This window comes from Ceratosolen solmsi, unplaced genomic scaffold (genome assembly GCF_000503995.2).
Source record: "Ceratosolen solmsi marchali unplaced genomic scaffold, CerSol_1.0 scaffold10, whole genome shotgun sequence".
Lineage (NCBI taxonomy): Eukaryota > Metazoa > Arthropoda > Insecta > Hymenoptera > Agaonidae > Ceratosolen > Ceratosolen solmsi.
In genome coordinates this window covers 14,665,665-14,687,658 of record NW_011948412.1, presented here as the reverse complement: position 1 = coordinate 14,687,658, position 21,994 = coordinate 14,665,665, and the positions used below count along the sequence as shown (strand labels likewise).

The window sequence follows — 21,994 nt, the reverse complement described above, 5'->3', positions numbered from 1 at the left end:
AGAAGTTTCGAAAATTCTAAGAAAAAAACAAGGCGTAGACATTACTGCTCGAAAACCATAAGCATTGCAGGCCATTTGAAACCAAAACATAACAAGTACACGAAAATTCTCGTCCAAAGTGTTTATAGAAACCTAAGAGCTAGAGAGACTGGCGATGCCGACAGTCGATGGTCTTCGAAATTGGTTCAATCCCGAATACGCATTATTAAAATATTAAAAAAATATTAGATATTAATATACTAATAAATATTATAAGAAAAACGTTTCATCATATCTGTTCATATTTTATAATTATATCCATATAGTGGCGCTTCTATGAAAGCCAAATTCATATTCGTAGAGTTTCTTCGACAACGTCTGCCAATTGGTTCTAAATCAGCATAACATTTTGGGAAAACTTCATCAATTGCTTTTATTGATTCAATTTTTGAAAATCTTTTAGTAGCTACTAGAGATGTTAATGCTTTATTCTTTACACATTCCTGTAAATATTTAAATGATTATGTTGTAATAATAATAATATACATGGAATTATTTATTATTAAAAATGAAATCGAAACTTTTAAATTAACGTATAAATATATATAAATATAAATCGTACAAAAATACCAATTATATTTTATAATTTATAATATAGCAAATATCAAAGTGGTCTAATTAAAAAGAATTAAAAGTATTCAATATGAGATTAGCTAATTACAGTATTAATTATTCATAAATTCTTTCTATATTATTAAATACACAACTATACTTATATATATAACTTTATTCTCTTATCTTTTCTGTAATTCCTTAAATTATACTTATATCTTATTTATTTCACACATTAAGTAATATTTGAAGGACTGTATAATTATTTTTAAAATTACGAATGCATCATTTGAACTATAAATAATAATACGCATAGTTATCTTAATGTTTTTATTTCATGCACGTAGTATCAATCGGATTACGATTTATATAAAAAAACCTAACCTAGTCAATGATGATAATAATAAACTATTATTTTATTTTTATATTAATTAACATCAAGCTTCCTTTCGTATATTTTTAGTGTTATATTATTACTTTCATAGATTTCAGCTTTTATAAATTAAGTTCTTCTCGAAACTTGACTAGCTATCTTTTACATATCATTAAAAAGCATCCATCATCTTCAGGATTACTAATTAAATTTCATTCACATTCTTCTGGCTTCAAAATATAAAAAAGACAAATACACGATACATAACTTTTTTATTAGTATAGCAAATTATCTCAGTTCTGCAATACCATTTCTTTTTATCATATTATTTTTATAATCTTTTTCGGTTATATTGTATTTTATATATTGAACTTTCAAAAGTGAGATGATGTGATCAATTGCGATGAAAAAGAAACTGCTACGGTTTTTAAACTATATCTCCGATATAAAATTATATTGTTGATATTAAGATTGTATAATTTGCTACGATTAGTACATAAAATAAAGAATTACATAATATAAAAGACGAATTTAAATATAAAAATTATATCACAAAAACGGAAATTATTTTAGTTTTAGCCTTTACAATATAACAACCATCAAGTAAGATATGGAAATATGAATGAAATTATATAAATACAATTTTCCTCTTCTTTTATAACTTAAAAATTAACGATATATTACTATAGTTGAATTGTTTGTTATTAAATAGTTATTTTAAAATAGAAGACATTTTCTTCTAAAATGAAATTTTGTGGCGAAATTGCGGATCTGTGATTATGATAACGATATGATTAAACAAGACAGCTGAACTCAATACAGTTTACTTTGTTTAGTAATGTATAATTATTACAATATAGTATAAAATATTAACTAATTTACCCGTTTAAATTTTCTCTTCTCAATCCGAATTGTATCAAATTTTCTGGACAGCCACCACATTTTATAGAGAACTATTGCTCTCTGTTCGATCCGGAAATTAAATTATTCTATTTTCACCACCCCTTTGAAGTTTACAAAGTTTACAAATACATAAATTGCCTTGCAATGTAGTTTTAATAAGTAAACATAAAAGGAAATTACTTACTTTGTGGGATTCTTTAATATTCAATAAAGATGCATTGCCATAATACCATGCACTGAGAAAACTGCAATTAGCTAAGTTAGCTGCTCTTATTTCAGAACATGCTACATGCCGTATATTATTAAAATCTATTTCGTTTTGACAATAATCAAACATATGTGTTAATTCGTGTACTAAAACTGCTTGTACAGTACTTTTTTTGACAGCAACATTATAGCATAATATAATCTATAAAAAAGAATCATTAATTTTTATTTAAAGAATTTAAAGATATTTAAAGAATCAATAATAATTAGAGAAAATAAATGTATTATAAATATGTATTTGTTCAAGACTAATAAATATTCTAGAATTATAATAAAAATTATTTATGTAAAGGAATTAAATTTTCAATTTAATGTAATAATATATTAGATTTTTTAAGAACAATTTTTTTATTATCTGAAACTGATTAATCAGTGTATGCGGAATTCATATAAAATTTTCATCATAAGATATAAAAGATAAAAAAAATTTATTGACAACAGGAACACAACAATTATTATGTCCTGAATTATATCACTAAGTCAATAATTAGGGTACGATGCTGACATGCACATTTTCGAATAAATACGTATTCATATTCATATTATAATATAACTTTATAATATTTAAATAATTATGTAATTTTTGTGAGGATTATTATATCTTGATACCAATACATAGATACTATATATAGATTTGTATCACCAATATATAGATTTGTAAATAGTAGATAAATCTGTTAGTGTTTTAAAATAAATAGTACAAATAACGTAGAAAAACAGCAGATAAAAAGAAAACCGTAATATTACTAAATGTAATATATTTTTAATAATACACATTATATGAGTTCGTCGAATAAAGAAAAAGTTGAATTTTTTTTATACATTACTGGTGATTAAGGGAATTATTCAGTTGGAATAGTAATAATAGTACAGTTATAATAACATTATGAGTATGGTAATAGTAATATTACTAATTAATTAATAATTAATATAACTTAAAAGGTATTTGCAGTCATAGGAAACGTAGAGGCTTAAGGGATTTGCATTATATCAAACCACAACGTGTTAAATACTATTATTATAATTAGGACTATGGTACACTGTACTTTAATAAATTTTGTTAAAGTACTTTAGGTACAAAAATGTCGATAACTTCAAAGAAAGAATCGCAAAATAATTAAGATTCAATCTTTTTTAAAATATTTTGATTAGAATTTTGTAACATTTATCCACATTAGTTCGCATTTAGAAATATCACATTACATTAAAACTGATTAAAATATTAATTAAACAGAATTAAAATTAATTTCTTCTGCAATCTGCATAATAACTTTTAACTATTAATAAAACAAGATATAAAATCAAATTAAAAATAAGGCATTAATAATAGAGTAGTATTATACTTAAATATAAACTTGAGATTTATAATTTTTAATTATACTCAATAATTTATTTATTTTAATTTTTATATTATAATGATATTTAAAAAGTATATATTTACTGCCTTAAATCGAAAATTTTCCCTTTTAAGCTTGAAGCTTTCTACAATATGTAATCTTATTATTCGATTTCAGTGTGTTCCATATTTAATTGACGAATTTTGAAACTAATGCAAGAAGATATAAGTTTACAATTGTTTTCGTCTAATTTCCAAGTATTTTTTCAAGACTTCTTATAGATTAGAAAATTGAAATATTTAATATAGTAAAAAAACAAAACTATTACAACTGAATTTAAATACAGTGTTGGATTTGGTTGAATTTTCATTTTTATTCTGACAAGAGAATGATTTCATTCTTTCATAATTATAATTAAATGGAGTAAATGAAGAATTTTTTATAATTTTAATGAATTATAATTAAATAAAAATATATTGTTACAATAAGCCTATTGCTGAAAAATTCGTAGACAACATGCAACAGAACCTAGCTCATATATTATTCAGTATTAAACGAACTTCGACAAGAACTTTTATGAATTTACCTAATTACATACCTTATCATCGCTTGTTACAGACTTGTCTGTATGATATGGTTTATATTTAATTATTATATTTGATGTAAATAAATAATTTAAGAGTTTAGTTACTTTAATAAATGTTTTCCTATTTTATATTTTACATTTATTATCATTTATATTTTGTCATACTCGTTACTGAACTCTGATTCCAGCATATATCGGTATATTACCTAGTCTACAGGATTGTACTATTATAATAATAATTTAAAAAATCTTAAAATGTAAAAGACCAATTTTTTTAATTACAATAGTTTAAATTATTATAATAACATTAAACAGTATGGAAATTTGTAGTAATATTTATAAATATGTGTGTTTAATATACCTGATTAAAGTTTGCATCAAAACCACCGCTTACTGTATTATGACAGTATTCACAAGCTAAGTGTCGTTCAATATGAAAGTCACTGAAATATTGGTTTATTCGAATATTAGTAACAAAAATATTCATAAATAAATAATAACATATTATTTAATTATTATTACTATATCAGTGTTTTAATTAATATCATGTAAATTACAAAGTTTCGCAACTAACTCAAGTTATTGAAACAATGAACAAAAGATATTTAAAATTTATATTTCAGTTTTGCTATTTGTACACTTTATCTAAAGATTAGAGATAGATATTAGATTGATAATTAACATACTCATTTTATGTAATTACTTAGAAATAGCCTTTTTCAATTAAGACTAAATTTTAGATATTAAAACTCACACGTGAAGGGTATTGGTAGCTAGTAATTCAATCTTATTCATGAAGTGTATCAATTTAAATCCTCAAAATTATTTAAAAATATACTAGAATATAAGTAAAATAAAAATGTGGAAATAACAGCGAAATAAAATAGCACGATAATAATAGAATTGTTAATAAGAATAGAAAGTTTTTTTATTCATAGTCTGAAGTATTAACTATGAAATACTAAAGTAAACTTTATAAACAAGCTATCACATGTAAATACTAATATATATACTAAACTCTGACCACTTGTTACGGATTAAAAACTTGAAAGTCGAAAGTGGGAGAGGTATGAATGCGTAATTCAGTTCAAATACTAGCAATGAACGTTCCAGGCTATATCATGATGACGTCACGACCAAAATCGTCATGGTAACAAACATCAGCGTTTGAGAAATAGGGTGATAATATTTAAGGGTTAAGTTTGCCTCAGTCTATTTATTAACCATTGCACAATCATTATAAAACGCACTATATATTTTCGACTACATCTACAGAAACTACAGTTTAACAACATAATTAATAATAAATTAAGCAATAATCTACGAAAGAAATAGTGACATTTATTTAAATTCTTAATAACATATTAGTGACCATAAAACAATAGTGAAACATAAAATATATTGAAGCAACACATACATAAGATAAGACCGATGTAATAAAGGCTCGGCATCAACCACACCTCATAGATAAGACCGACGTAATAAAGGCGCGGCATCAACCATACCACTATTATCAACAATTTAATGTATGTTAAGACAGCATTTATTAATTATACAACAAAGGAAGAAATACATTCATAATACGTAACAATAAAGGAAACTTTATATTTAATCTATTATATCATTTATACTTCATAATTAATTATTTATTATTATTATATTTAATAAAGAAACAACGATAAACATTAAAAGTAGTCTTGAATAATTGCACTGTCCCTTCACTTACCAGCAATACCTTCACCCACCATCTAAGGAGGTTTTTAGTCTGATCCCAGACACCACTTTATAAACCTTCATTCTAGAGCTTATTCTCTATTCTCTACCTTAAATCTCATTTCAATAATTATATTTTGATTACCATTATTTCACTATGCGAACACAAAGAAAATGTTATTAATACTATTAAAAGAAACTATATCAAGTATACATGCAATGTATACAAAGCATTTTTTAAGTACAAAGATCTATCAGTATAACTTGAAAACTTTGTATAATATTAAATATCAAATACAATCAATGAAAACTGTTTTATATTCCTATTTTTTCTCTTAAATATTGCAAGTAACTGCAGCGACTAAAGCGACACTAATTGTAAAGTAAACCTATATATTTTTTAAAATTATTATTGTAGCCTTGATTTTTGGTTTGCATATCGTTTATTGTTTCGGATGTTTGAGTCATCTGTTTTCTCTAATTTATAATTATATTTTACCTATTAAATTAAAATATTTTATATTAGACCATAAGTATGGAAGGTCCACCTCAAGTAACTCAGTGCCACTTAGGATATAGATTGGCTAGATTCATTGTTTTTATTTAAAAGGATATTTATTTAAATTTAAAATATAAATGCTAGTTGTATCATATATAAATAGGATGCCCTTATAAAGGTTATTAATTACGATTAGAGATCACGATTCAATGAGACTGAGAAGATTCTACAATGTACTTTAAATTAAGTACATACTCTAGATTATTAAATAATAAAAATGAAATTCTAACTTATCTAAATTTTAATATATATTTGTTTAAGTTAAGCCAATATTTTAAAGGAAAGAAATACTTTGATTTAACATTAATATTAATTAATATGTATTAATTGAAAAACACTTACCAACCTGAAGCTTGTAAAGCAGCCAGCATTATTTTAACCAAGGGACCTAAAAATATTTTGCAATGGATAATTACATACAAATAATATTGCTGAATTAAAATTTTATTTTATATTATTATGCAATAATAAACTTCCAACAAATATTAGAGCGACTCTAACTATAGAAAATTAAAAATTTAAAATAATATTTAATAGGTTTTGTTTAGTTTAATAGGAATATTTAAAAAAAATTTTAATATTAAACATATTATTCTTAATAAATAATTTTTAATAAATACTGTATAATATTAATAGTATTTAAGCTCTTAATTGGAAATAAATTGTCTTTATTTTTTAATGTATATAAAAGTGTTTAAACTGTGCTAAATTATGTTTGTAGTAAATTGTATTAACTTGTACTAAAATATGATTTTTCATTATTCAGTTTATGTTTTATTAAATTTTATTATATAATAAAATTAAGTCTTATTTAAATATCAGTATATCAAACAAGTATCAATTAAATATTATTAACTCTTTCATTCTTTATTTTCAATATGATGTATTAAATAATAAAATTAGAATAAGTTAATCGAAATTCATTTTATTATTTAAAAAATGTATTCAGATATTCCAAAATCTTGTGTAATAGAGTTGCATGTTTTGTGTAAAAATAAAATTTAAAACTACAATTTTTATGTAAAATATTAAATAATACTTACTATTGTTTATACACCAGGTAGCATTCTGTTCACATCTTCTTTTAGCGTGTTTTTTACTATTTTCAAAATTAAAAAAGTTTTCAAACCATGTTTTTTTAATTCTTTGTCTTCTTTCGGGATATAAATCATCGTTTAGACTTTGATCTTTGATATTAGCCTCTAATTCACAAGTATATGCATTTTTATGATTATTTGTTTCATCATCATTCTTACGACTCATGTTTAAATTATAATAATTTCAAGTTAAAAAATAAATAAATTACCGATCAGTTATTTCTTAATTATTTTTGAATATAATGAGCTACAATCCGAGAGTGTATAACGTACAGTAGAAGGGAAATAAATTATTATTACACCATTACCAACCCTTTGTAAGTCATATTTTTCATGTAGAATTAAAAAAAAAATTATTAAATAAAATATTATTACTATGGAATTTTAAAATAAATAATAAATAAAACAAATGAAAAAATATTTATAGAATATTAAAAATACTTCGTTTTTATTAACAAATAAAGTAAACTTAAAAGAATTTTTGTATTGTAAGAAATTTTATATTTAAATTGATTTTTTTTTTAATACATATATTTCTACATTTTTAATGTAATTGAAGAATAAAATTATTGTGAAAATTATTTGTTTTTTCTATATTTATATATTTTTTATAAAAGTAATAATTATTTTGTATTTATAATTAAATTGATATTAGTTAGAAATTTTTATAATGCAGTATCTTCCAAGATAAAAATAAAATTGTTTTAAGTTTTTTAAAATTGTTATTATTATTTATTTTCTTTAAACATTCTGTACATTTAGTAAAATTATACCTATATATGTATATGATTTTTAAATATCATATTTCGTACATTTTCGAAAACCAATAAGATTTGACTTACAACGTATAACAAATATATTTGATTCTATCCGCATCAGTTAAGTGTAATTTAGGTTTAAATTATGTTTACATTTTTCTTTTTTGTTTGATTTTAATGTAGATAAATTTAATATGTTAACAACAGACTTTTTTAAATTAAATTTTTTAAAATATATTTTCCATACATGTTGACATACACAATATATACAAATTGACAATGTAAATAAGCTAAATATTTTTAAAACAAGTTAAATATATTCACAAATTAATTATTTTAATGAGTAAATTAAAAACGACTTCGAAGTTATATTTATTCCTTTTTTAAAATTTAATAAAAAAAGATCCAAAATAAATTTTAGAATAACAAGAATATTTTATTTTTTAATGTTAAGATTAAACATTCATCCAATATTTAATAATAAAAGAAAAGAAATGTATCAGGCTTTAAATTATTAATTTTAAAGTGTAATAGAAGTCACAAATTATAATTATGAAGTGGATCAATAGAGTATCAAAACTTTTTCAACCAACAAATGTGGTACCAAAAAGTTATTTACCTAAAATAGATGTATCATCAAAAAGTCATCAGGTACATTAAGAATAAAATAATAATTAAATTACATACTAAAAATATTTTTAATAAATTAAATGAATGACTTTCATTCATAAAAATAAGTATGAGTAAGACAGGACACATAATTTAAACATAAATAAATGTTTCAATAAATTTGCTATCATTAAATAAAAGATTGAGATATTTATTGAAATAATTTTGCTATTAATATGATTAATTAGTTTTATTTTTTTGTTCTTTAGTATGACGAAAATTATTTAGTATTAATATTATTAATTTCTTGTATTTTATTGATTATGTATTTATAATTGTACTTAATGTGATTTTCTATAATTTATTTCTATATTTTATTTTATTACAAGTTATTTTTTCTATTGAGCTTATAGAATTAATTATTTTAAATATATTGGTTAATACCTTATGTAAAGTTAATAGAATATTAACGTTACTAATGTTATTAAATTAATTATTAAAATAATTAAATTTAATATTACTTCTATTATATAAATTTGTATTATATAAACAATTTTTTAAATCTTTAAAAATCTTGATATTTTTATAATCTTATCTATTACTTTTTAGTTTAACCATATCTATTAATTTTATTTTTAATATACAAATAATTCTAAATAAGATACATAATTTAAATAATTAAAATTTTTTAAATTGTAACTTAATATATGAATAAAATTTGAATATAGATAAATAAGATTGTATAAATAATATTAATGAAAACAAAAATAAAGTTACGGAATTATTTAAGCTATTAAAAAATAGATTAACACATGTAAAAATAGTAGAACAATTAAATATACAGAAAATAGTTAATAACGAAGACCATAATTTCCATTCAAAGCAAGAATTAATAATATAAAGAAATTATAGCAAATAATCATTTAATGTTTGATAAATTATATTTATAAAGTAAGGCAAAATATAAAAAATTGATACACAAAATTATATGACTGAAACAAATATTATTATATAATAGAAAAATATTTATCATGATATATGTATGAATCGTGAAAAACAAATGAAATGCATTGGAAATCTTGTAGATTGATTTGATAAAAATCAGAATAATCGAAGGTCAAAATAGTACAATTAATGATTATGCTATTACTATTTATTGCAATATGATTATATGAAGAGTAATCAAATCATTATAATTATCAAATTTTATAAAAATATTTAATATTGCTAATAAATAATTTATTTTTTAATAATGACATCATAGTCATATGTGATTCACTATTTTTTAAGAAACATTACTTCTTTTCTATCGATCAATCTAAAAAATTAAACGAGAGAATCGTATAAATTTCTGAGAGTATAACAAAATTTTAATGGAAAGTTATTATGTTGTAGTTTCTAACACCAAACAAAAATTGGTACTGCATTTATTGTGTTATTATGGAAATCCTTTCACATGGTACACGAAGTACCTTACAGGTACCAAAACTTAATGAATAATAAAAATAGTCTCTTGAAGTAATAAGTATAAATTCTGTAATATTCTTGTTTAAAATTTATTATTATCAAAATTAATAATTTGATTTGATGTTCTCTTTTAATACTATCAACTCATGTATAATTAGATATAGTTAAATTTATTCATAAACATTTGTATAAATTAATTAACTCACTATTAAATTGCTTTAGTTATATTTGAATAATTAATATAAATTCAATGTGTTTCAACAATTTTCATACTTTTTAATCATTTAGCATCTCAATTTTAGGATGTTTCTTATATTAAAATCATCTCATTCTGACAAATGAAAAGGACCAATACTATTCATAGTTATAGAATACATTTTCTACAGTTTTGACAATACAAACTCAAATTGCAAATAAAAATGATAAAATTTAATATTTTTATAAATAGTAATAGAGTAAATTGAATAATTAATGCCATTCATGTCAAGAGTAGATTTTTATTATCATTATATACTAATATCTACATTTACATAAATTGATGTGCTGTATTTCACTGTTTGATATTTTAATAATAATTTAATAATAATAAATACTTAGTCCGTTGTATATGATAAAATTACTGATTAATTTGACATATTTTCAAATTTTCTTATGTATGAAATATTAAATTGATGTAATAAAGAAGCAGAATACAGATTACTCGTTAATTCTTATCTATAATTGGTTCGAAACTAAAAGTTATATACGTAACATCATTTTAATGTATGAAAACAAGAAAATAATAGATTATCATAAAAGTAGATTTATCAAATTAACCAAATAAGTCTTTTTTCTGAGATGTATGTGAATTGGGAATGCTAGAAAGTTGAAAATCATAATAAATTTTCTATTTATCTTTATAACGATGAATGTATGTAATTAGCATCTAATATTATAAACTATATGCACGAACATGGGTAAAAATAATCGCTTCTATTACCTTGAGATAAATGAAGCACATTTTATTCCATTTGTATTTATATGTTCATTATGTTTGTATATTTATTTGAATCATAAATGATGTTTTAAAGTTTAAATAAATTCTTGTAAGCCATGTTATGATGACTAATATTGCTGATGCAAACCATCATTGTTTTGGAGAACTAAGAAGGATTATAGTGAATTATATACAGTTTTTAGAAGATAAGTAATGTAAAATTGTACAGTTTTTTTATTTAATTTCAAATTCATTTCCATTTTAGTATTTTATCTTACAAATTCCATTTTCAATTTCAAAATAACTATTTTTTTCATTTCTCTGTAGAATAGGTATTACAATCCATATAAGTTGATATAATATATTTATAAATCTAAAATAAATAAATAAAAATAGCCTTTAGAAACTATTTCTTTGTTTTAATGTACATAATAGAATTCAAATTAGTTACATATATTCCAATATTTCTTGAAAGTAATTAAAAATTATATGTGTGTATAATTTTATTAAAATTTTGCATAGATTACATCAAAATATTTTTATTTAATTTCATATTATATTATTGTTTCAAGAATAATACAGTTTATTATTAGACCATTTAAAAAGATTTTAATATTCATTAAATTTATTTATTTTTATTTATATCGTGTATATTATATTCAAGTATCAGTTATTATGTATTATTTAATAAATAGTTAATAATAAATTTTGTCTTAGCTAATTTTATATATTTTTATACTAATATAATCATAACAATCAAAACTTATTGTATGCAATGGATTGAATTTAAATATATGAATTTGTTTAGCTGATGATAAATACAGGTATCATAAGCAATTCATCTACTGGAATGTTTACGTTTTTACCTTTAGGATTAAAAGCGCTTGAAAAACTAACAAAAATTATAGATGAAGAAATGATGCTTATTGGTGGTCAAAAAATTTATTTACCTGCATTAACATCAGCTTCTTTATGGCGTCGTACGTCTAGAATGGTTGAATCGCAACCCGAACTCTTCATGATAATGGACAGGCATGGAAAAGAATATTTATTAAGTCCAGTAAGTTAAGAGAATTTTTTTATTAAAATATATATAATCAAAATTTAATTAGAATATTGAAAAAATAATATATTATAGATCTTCGGATAGTTTGCTTCAAAAAACAGATTTAGTAGTATCAAAATTAAGTTATTTTTCACATTAAAAAATTATACTTCTAAATTTATTAACAATAACTAATTTCGTGTAAAATACTATAAATATTTTTATATTAAAACGTTTATGTTACATAGTATATTATCAAATGTGCGGTTGAAATGATAAAAAGCATTTAAATCGCCATAAACTTAAAAACATTGTAATTATTATATTGATAAAAAAATAAAAGAAAATAAAATAATATTTTTATGAAAATTTAAAAATTAGTAATGTAAATAAGTACAATAATCTTTTTAGACGTTTGAAGAATCTATTACCAATGTAATATCTTCTTTGGGATCTTTGAAACGCAATAAATTACCACTAAAACTCTATCAGATATCAAGGAAATGGAGAGATGAAATAAAACCTCGTTTAGGATTGTTACGAAGTAGAGAATTTATTATGAAAGATTTGTACACGTTTGATTCAAATCTAGAAAATGCTACAAATACGTATAATATTGTTAAGAGTGCTTATGAAACTATTTTAAATCGTATTGGTATACCTCATTTAAAGATATTTGCAGATCCAGGTACAATTGGTGGTTCGATTTCACACGAATATCATTATTTATCTAATATCGGAGAAGATATTATAAAGTTATGTAAAAATTGCAATTATTATGAAGGTAGATTTAAGGAATCTAAAAGTTATTGCCCAAGTTGCCAACAATCTTTGGATAAAATTAATTCCGTTGAGGTAATAAATATAAATATTACATTCTCTTTTAGCTTTTTAAATAACATTTTCTAAATAAATCGTTAATTTTCAAAGATACAATTATGAAATTACTATATATTTATTATCTTTAATTTATTACTTTAATTCAATAAGTATTTTAAATCTTATTTAATTCGTATTAATCTCTCTCTTCCTTCGCCACAAATACCCAAGGTCTAAGATTCTCCATAGAATTATATTATAATTTTAGATTATAAATAATTTTAGAAGAGCACATTTGTTGTATAAATTAAAATATTTTTTGATAAATTATCACTTTCGTTTTATTAATTATTTCGACATAATAATTCAGAATTAATATCGTAATAAACATAATCATGGTGATATGATTCAAATGATAGCAATGCAAGATTTCAAGTACTACTTCGGCCTTGATATTATTTATGAATTAAATATTTTGAAGCAAAGTTATTTTGTTAATTCGACGATTTAATATCTTTATTTTTAGACATCTTTTTATTAATAAGTAATTACTTATTTCTGGAACTAGAATAGAAATATTCATTCACATATATTTCAAACTATATGTATACTACAAAAATCTGTTTCTTGTTCCTTACTATAGCGCTATTATTTATTTTAGCAATTGTATTATCTGAAAAATTCTCTATAATTGCCACTTCCATATTCATTGCTTTGATATTTAATACTAGTATATATTATTTTATCCAATAACGTATCTTCTTGTAATAGATTATATTTATACCTTTCTATGAAATCCACTTTTTCAAATAAATCTCAAAAAATATATAGTGATTTAGAATTTTTATTCTTTTAATGAATGTATATTTTGATACATTCCATTGTTAATATTAACTTTTTTTCTAAAATTTATTTAGTTTAATTTATTATAATTGGACTATATTGGATTATAATGGTATTGAATACTGTTCAATTAACAATTATATATAAAATGTGTTTGAGATCAGACTAAAAAAACCTCCATTTGATGTTGGGTGGAAGTGTTGCTGGAAAGTGGAAGAGACAATGCAATTATTCAAGACTACTTGTAGTTTTTCTTGTCTTTTCTTTTATTAAATATAATAATATAATAAATAATTAATGATAATGAAGTATATGTATGAAGGTGTAAGTGAATAAAATAGAGGAAGTTTCTTCAATTGTGTTACGTGTTAAGGAGTGTGTATCCTTTCCGTGGTATGATGAGTCGATGCACTTGTATGCGTTAGAGCCGCCGCTGTTGTACCGAAGTCGTCTAAGCGAAAGTGGGTCGCTACTGCTTTAATGTAGATGCGTAAGAGCTGCTTCTGTCGTATCGAAACTTTCTAAAGGGGACCGATTTTCTGCTGCTTAGTCGTCGGTGTGATCCGTTAATATGTGTAGTACGAGTTCGATATTTTCACTCTTGTTTTATGTTAGCACTAGCGCGCTATTAGTTTAAATTTAGTTAACGGATTTTGATAATGTAGCATCACTATTTGTTCGTTAGATTGTTTACTAGTTGATTATTATATACGTGTACCGCTACAGTGAGTGATGACTGTAGAGAGAAGCTTGAAGATGAATAGTGCACTTGTTATAATGACTGTAATTGTTACTAGACTATACCGAGGCAAAGACTAACTTGAGCTCTTAAATATTATCGCGCTAGTCCTTAATCGTCGGTGTTTGTTGTTATGGCGATATTGGTCGTGACGTCAATAGGGCATAGTCTCGAAGGTTTGTTGCCTATATTTTTTTTTAAACAACTGAATCGCGCGTTCATACCTCTCCCACTTTCGTATTCTGATTTTTAACTTTTCAATCCGTAACATTCCGCCCGCCATCATCAATTCATTGATGATTAGATTTTGTATCTTCTATGGGAACTGGCAGTACTGCTAGAATGTGGATTGGTCGTATGATTGTGGATGAGGCGACTCGGGCTAGCAGTGTGGAGATTTTTTCAAATGCCTATTATCCAATGGTATACCTCCTGTAGCTTGGCTGCGCTTACCACTGCTTCCCATTTTTATCGTGTGAGGTGAAATGAATTCATCTTCTTCTCAGACTTGGATGATTCCTGGAGAGAGGGTTCTCGGGTGATTGCGAGCGAGTTCCGATGACATAACAAATACAACATGCTATCCTTGCCTAGTACGTTTTGTTTCTGTCCCTTGTAGCCCCTTTGAGTTATTCTTACAATACCTTTACATGCTGTGCCCTTGTTAAATCCTTCACTGAGGTAACTTCGTGATTTTAATTTTTTATTTTTGCTGAGAAGGCTTGAGTCTCAGTCATTGGTACTATGGTGAGAATTCATTCAAGATGTGGTTAGAAGTGGTGGGCGCGTCTTCTGCTGGATTCCATCGTAATCAATTTTATATTGTACAGTTAGCAATACAATTTACACTTATAGTTTTCTAACGGTTTGATGGCGACGAGGACAGCCCGATGAATTAATTGCCGTTTTTTTCACTGGAAATCGTCCGCCATGCAGCGATTCTGCAGTTGAATCGGGTTTTCAGTCGTAGTGCAACGTGTTCTCACCTTCAAGATTCATGACATGTCTGTCATGCGTGATGAATGGCACCGCCAGGGGAATCTTTCTCCCTAAGCTTCCACCAGTTTCTTTAGTATCCTAATTGCAGTTAATGGAACAGATTTTGTGCCTTGGCTACAGTAGTCAAATGATTGGCACTCTTTCGTGGTTGTCGATCCAATGAATTCTTTGTAGGCCCTAGTTGTCCTCATGGCGATGTCAGTGGATTCCGATTACCGCGTCTGACATTTCTTTCTTTCCTCTGAGATTGGCACCAGAGTTGAATCTACGTGGGATCGTACAATCGCGTTTTTTCATACCTCTTAGCTCTGGGCTTTTCTCCTTTGAGCGAAATGTAACAGTAGCTGTTGGCTTGTTTGAATGGAGTGTGAGTCGTTTAACCCAATTGGTGTAAATATAATGAGTGATATGTGTGACGTTACGACCTTATAAGTTCAAGCAATTGAATTTACTATTAGAAATATTTGAACTTATATTTAAGATCCACGATTTAATTTGTTGGTATTTCCTTATGAGGGGAAAGGTTTATATGTATCAGTCTATTTTATTAATTCTTGTTCCTCAATGGCCCTAATTAACTGAATTAAATTCAACAATGTGTTTATTATCCGAATCTTTGAGTATTTCAATTCAATGTGTGTTTTACTGGAATTATATTTATTTATTCAATATATAGTTAGGAATGCTGTGTTCTGGGATAGAAGTAATTGCTGTTGGGCTTCGGTTTGTGAATTTGACTTGACCGTTTTTTATTATAATTAATTGACCTCTTTCTTGATTAAGGTCTTGATAATGGAGTTTTCATTGTGCGAGTAAGTTTTTATCCTGATCTGGGCAAACGTTTCTGACTGCCAAGTATTTAATTTCAGTATCAATATTGTCATTTATTATTTTTGTTTAGATTGTATATAGGACCCGTTGTTATAGATGGTTTCTGTGTTCAATATTCCTTTAAGATCATGAGTCTGGATAGGTAGTTTTCTGAATCTGTATTAAATGTCCTCAACACTTTCTTTATGAAACTTGTTAATAATGAACTTAAATTACCCTAAAACTTATGCATTTTTGTTTTGTTTGTAGTTGTGATTACATTTAACGAAGTTAATGAAATAGTTATAAGACTGTTAAATTGTTCTTACTTCATTTAAGATATCATCCGGTGGGATGCCTGTATAACTGATTTTTTTCGATCTAGTGTAGTCATTTACTTTTGATGATATGTTGTTCTGGGGTTATAGCTTCAGCTGGTTTATCAACTTCAGATTTATCCCTTATTGAAATGATATATGAATATTTATCCGATAATCTTCATTCTGAGGATGACGTGATTCATCTCTTATATTCATCATTTGCAAATAACTTAAAATACTGCAAAGTAAATATTTATTATATTTTAATAATCATTAAATAAAATTCTGATGAAATTGCATAAATTAATAATTAAAATAACAGTAGTTGAAAAATAAAAATGATTTAAATTTAAAATACATGTTGCTGTAAAATATAATTAAGAAACCACTCTGTTAAAATATTAATTAATTACATAAGTTTAAATTTATAAAAAATGAAATTATTTATTTGATAAAAGCTAACATGTGAAAAACTTTAAATTCCGAATTAAAAAGGAATAATTAAAGGATTTTGAAACACTTCGAATAGCATCCACTGTATCATATTAAGTGTTGTTAAATAGATTTTTCTCATATCAATCCATTTTTAAAACAGAAGAATAAGGTTTAATAATGCAACAGTATAATTAAAAAGAAATATTGATTCAACAGGATCATCTAATTGATATAAAACATGAATGTATCTAAACAATAGTATCAATATTTAAAAGATACTCAAATTTTTTAGTCATATTTTTCAATGTTTGCATTTCTTAAAAATGTATCTATTTTCAATCATTACAAAAATTTATTTGCATTATAATTGATTGACTAATGAAAGAAGTAAAAGAATATTATGACGATTTACCTAATCGTATATAAACAACTCATAATTATGTAATTTGCATGATAATTTACATTCAGTGTTGTTTTAATAATACAAATATGATTTTGTAACCATTTATAATAGCAAGTTTTCGTATTATATTTCTTTTGGATTTCAAGAATACGCTAAGATCTTTGTTATAAGTATATTTACAAGATTTTTTCTAAAACTATGGAGAAAATAGTAAAATTAAATATTAATAGATTATTTGAGTATAAAAATATTGTTTCGTATTTTTCTAGATAACTTAAATTTGTGAACAACGTATAATTAGATTTAGAACAAATTGAGTCATATTCGAAATTATAGTGATGTAATTCTGGAGGGGATGTACAAGAATCGTGAGAGTTGTTTAATTATACATTTATTATATAATTTAATACACTATTTACTTATGGGTGTGTAGAATCTTCTTAAATCTAATGTTAAATTACGATTTCTTGAACGTTTTCTTATATAGGAGATGTCACTACACAAGATGCTCTTGAAATCGTTTAATTGATGTTGAATTAAAATTGCACAGGTAAATAATTGCTACACCTTTCTTGTCAGAGAGTGTCAAATAATGTTAATGGTTGTGTTGTGCCAGTTTTGCCGCCGGCTGGCAATAATTGAGTAGATAACGTGGATTTGTGTACTCACAGCGATATCGTAGTTGTATTCTGATCCAGGGGCGAATTGAGTTGGTCACCAGGGCACGCGACAAAGCACATGCGTGCAGGATGACTCTTATACTCGCAGGGACGCAGTAGTCTTAATCTGATCCAGGGGTGAGTTGGTCACCAGGGCAAGCGGCAAAGCAAATGCGTGCAGGATGACTTATACTCACAGGGATGCAGTAGTTTTAGGCTAGTAGAACACTGCATCACAATTTTTTCTCCTTATATATTTTTCATTATGAAAAATTACTGTTTAGATCTCTATATAATATATATTTTCTTGTATCTAGATAAAACTAATCTAAATATGAATTATTGATATGATGATTGTATAAAAATGGAAAAGATATGAAGGAATTACTCATTAATATTACTCACCTGGTTGTGCCATTTAGAAGAAAGCTTAATCACCGCATTGTGTAGCTTCTGTACTATAATGTGTGTATATAATACCCTTTGTGAGGATACATTAAGTCTCACGTGGTTATTTTAAATGAAGTAAGTTCAATGTCCAAATTTTTTGTTTCAACTTGTATAGCTGTGAAAATATTTTCAAATTTGGTAAATGTTGGAATCTTTTGAGATTAACTGATTGTATTTAAGTGCATTCAAATAATACCTTTAAATTAAATAACTTTATAATATATTAATATATTAAATAAATATAATCAAAAATTATAAATAAATTTTTTATAGATTGGCCATACATTTTTATTGGGTACAAAATACTCTGAGCCACTTCAAGCAACTTTTATAGATAACAATAATAAAAGACAATTTTTAGTAATGGGATCCTTCGGTCTCGGCTTATCCCGTATCCTTGCAACTGCGATTGAAATTTTATCAACCGATTTGGAAATAAGATGGCCTTTAAAACTAGCACCGTATACTGTTTGTATTATTCCACCAAAGGTAAGACTATTAAATAAAATTAATAAGTAAAATCATAAGTAAATTATTCAACTAGTATAATAAGTATATTAATTATATGAAGAAACAAACTTTTTTATTATTTATATTCCAATAATAATTATATTAAAATTTTATTATAACCATGACTAGTATTTTTTTAGTTTAAATAAAATATGTAATGTAAAATTTAAATAAAATAAATGAAATGTATGAAATATATACGAAATTAAAAGCAAAGCCGCAGTATACTTTTGATTAATTTTCTATCTGTTATCTTTACTTGATGTTTACGTAAAATAGGCAATTTCATTTTTTGAATCTAACTTTCTTCTTTTTGTATACCGCATCATATATTTCATAATATTGATAAATTAGCAATTACACTTTTTTCATTTCTATGCCTCTCTTTTCCATGTATTAGATAAAAATATATTCGCGTTGCAATGGAATAATTTTCAATTATTACTACATGTGCTATATATTTCTATGGTTTTCTTTTCCGAGAATTGAATAATAAGCTTGCTCTGAAAAGATATATAAAATTATTTTATTATTTTCATCAATAAAAAATTCCATAAGAAAATGTCAGTCTATATATAATATAACAAGTAAATCACTTAATAAAGTAGTAATTTTTTCTATAATATATATATATATAAAAAAAAAAATTTAGTAATATTTAGAGAAAATGGATATAAAAAAATATTAATAAAAATTAGTGTATATATCAATGAAAAGCATACAAAATGTTTTGTCCAAACATGAAACTTTAAATGTTTATTGTTGCATAAACTTGTATAAAATCCGTTAAGGAGACTTAAATTAATTACAATTCAAGAAAAATAACAAGTATATTCAAAATAATAGTAAATTGAAGATAACTTGAAAAATGCAAATGTATCATTAACTAAGTTACATATCCATACGAGTTTAATAACGAGATTATTTTACATAACAAATACTAGATGATCAACAAAAGAATAATCAGTCAAAACAATATATATTATTAACAATAATTTAATAATAACAAATAAGTTTTTTTTTAATTATTGGAAGGTTTCCGTTGACGGATCAAACCAAATACATGTGATTGAAACTATTAAATGAAGAAATTTCGAGAACCATAAATATACAATGCAGCATTCACTTTTTGGCAATAAGCTGCATTTGTATGTTTTATTTTTTATGAAAAAATGTAAACTACCATCAAAGAGAAAAAAAGAAAAATTAATATATTGAACGAAAATAGATAAAGATATGAAACTTCTGAGGTTACTATAAAACTTATTATTATTATGATTTAAAATATATTAATTCACAATTAAAAAATTTTACCACAAAATAGATTTGTAGAGATTATAATAATATAAATAAATTAAACATGTGCGAATTATAAAATAAGAAATATGAATAATAATATGATTATTTATCAAAATTGAAAACAAATTCTGTCTTTTTTTCTTACTGTATCTATAAACAGTACATATATTTATTGTTTGATCATCATAATTTACCTCACTTGAAGTGACTCGAAGTGAAAATTTGATATTTTTATAATGAATATTAATATTAAATATATTTCATGAAATTTGTTTATTTTTCTGTAATATATTTTCAGATGTCAAATGTATAAATAATTGGTTATACGTATATTTTGTATTTTTTCCTAGTTCAAAAAAATATAAAATAATATAATGTATTTATAATACAAGTATTAATCTTTTAACTCTTTATTATGTAATTAATATTTTTCTTAATTTAAAATTATTAAAAAGGGCGTTGCCATTCCATATAATAGAATAAAAAACAAACTTTTATTTTATTTTAGGAAGGCAGTAAAGAGGAATCAGCATCATCAGTAGCATATGATTTATATTTCGAGCTACAAAATTCAAATATTGATGTTATAATAGATGATAGAATTAAAGAAACTATTGGAAAACGTTTTATTGAAGCTCGCAAATCTGGATATCCATTTGTTGTTGTAGTTGGAAAAAATAGTTTAAATTCCGTGCCTTTAATAGAGGTACATGATATATATAATTCTTCTCAATTTAAATTAGAATTAAATGAGGTTCTTCAATACTTAAAAAACATTTTATAAGTATAAATAAGAAATTAATTTTTAATGTTTTATTACTTTATACAAATAATTTTTAGACTAAATTATTAAATAAATAAAGTTTTGAATTTTACTATTGTAATAAATTACTAATAAATATTCTAATTTTAGTCGTCTATTTCTTTAAAGTTTCTTTTCGTTCTCCGTTAGTAAATAATTTTCTAGTGGCATAAGTATTTTGAAATTACTGGAAACATGAGTACCGTATGTATATATGCGCTCAAAATTTGGTTACTAACCATTAAATAGAACAAAATTAATTAATTCAATATAAAATTTTTATATTACTCCCACTTTCTCGATTCGAGGCGTTTAAATTATAGAAATATTAGAATATTAAATTATTTTGGATTATTTTGTATATACGCTGTTTACAAACTTTTATGTAATAATTTATGGTATTTATGTGGTACAATAAAAAATATTCAGAAATTAGAATTTATTTCCAATTTTTATTATTTTAACAATATGTTTCAGTCGAATAAGTATCACACTGCTTAAATAAATTTCTAAATCTATCATATAATTTTTAATAAAAAAGTGACAAAAATTTCTACATGATACGGTTTATCAATTTTAATACTTGTATTATTAATTATTATTATTATTATTAACAAAAAATAAA

At 23.9% G+C, this 21,994-nt stretch overlaps 2 protein-coding genes across 2 annotated transcripts; one reads left to right on the top strand and one right to left on the bottom strand.

Moving 5' to 3' along the window:
* Positions 1–257: 257 nt before the first annotated feature.
* Positions 258–7,619, bottom strand: LOC105360347 (mitochondrial inner membrane protease ATP23 homolog). The gene is made up of 5 exons (XM_011497241.1): positions 7,373–7,619; positions 6,672–6,717; positions 4,419–4,500; positions 2,052–2,276; positions 258–482 (listed from the first exon to the last, which is right to left on the bottom strand). Exons 1-5 carry the CDS (start codon positions 7,590–7,592, stop codon positions 279–281), a joined length of 777 nt encoding a protein of 258 aa, XP_011495543.1. The 5' UTR covers positions 7,593–7,619; the 3' UTR covers positions 258–278.
* An 814-nt stretch (positions 7,620–8,433) lies between these two features.
* Positions 8,434–21,351, top strand: ProRS-m (prolyl-tRNA synthetase 2-like protein, mitochondrial). Its single transcript, XM_011497230.1, has 6 exons — positions 8,434–8,465; positions 8,711–8,835; positions 12,045–12,296; positions 12,693–13,136; positions 19,032–19,247; positions 21,076–21,351. The coding sequence occupies exons 2-6, from the start codon at positions 8,737–8,739 to the stop codon at positions 21,349–21,351; spliced, it is 1,287 nt and encodes a 428-aa protein (XP_011495532.1). The 5' UTR covers positions 8,434–8,465; positions 8,711–8,736.
* The last annotated feature ends 643 nt before the right edge of the window (positions 21,352–21,994 follow it).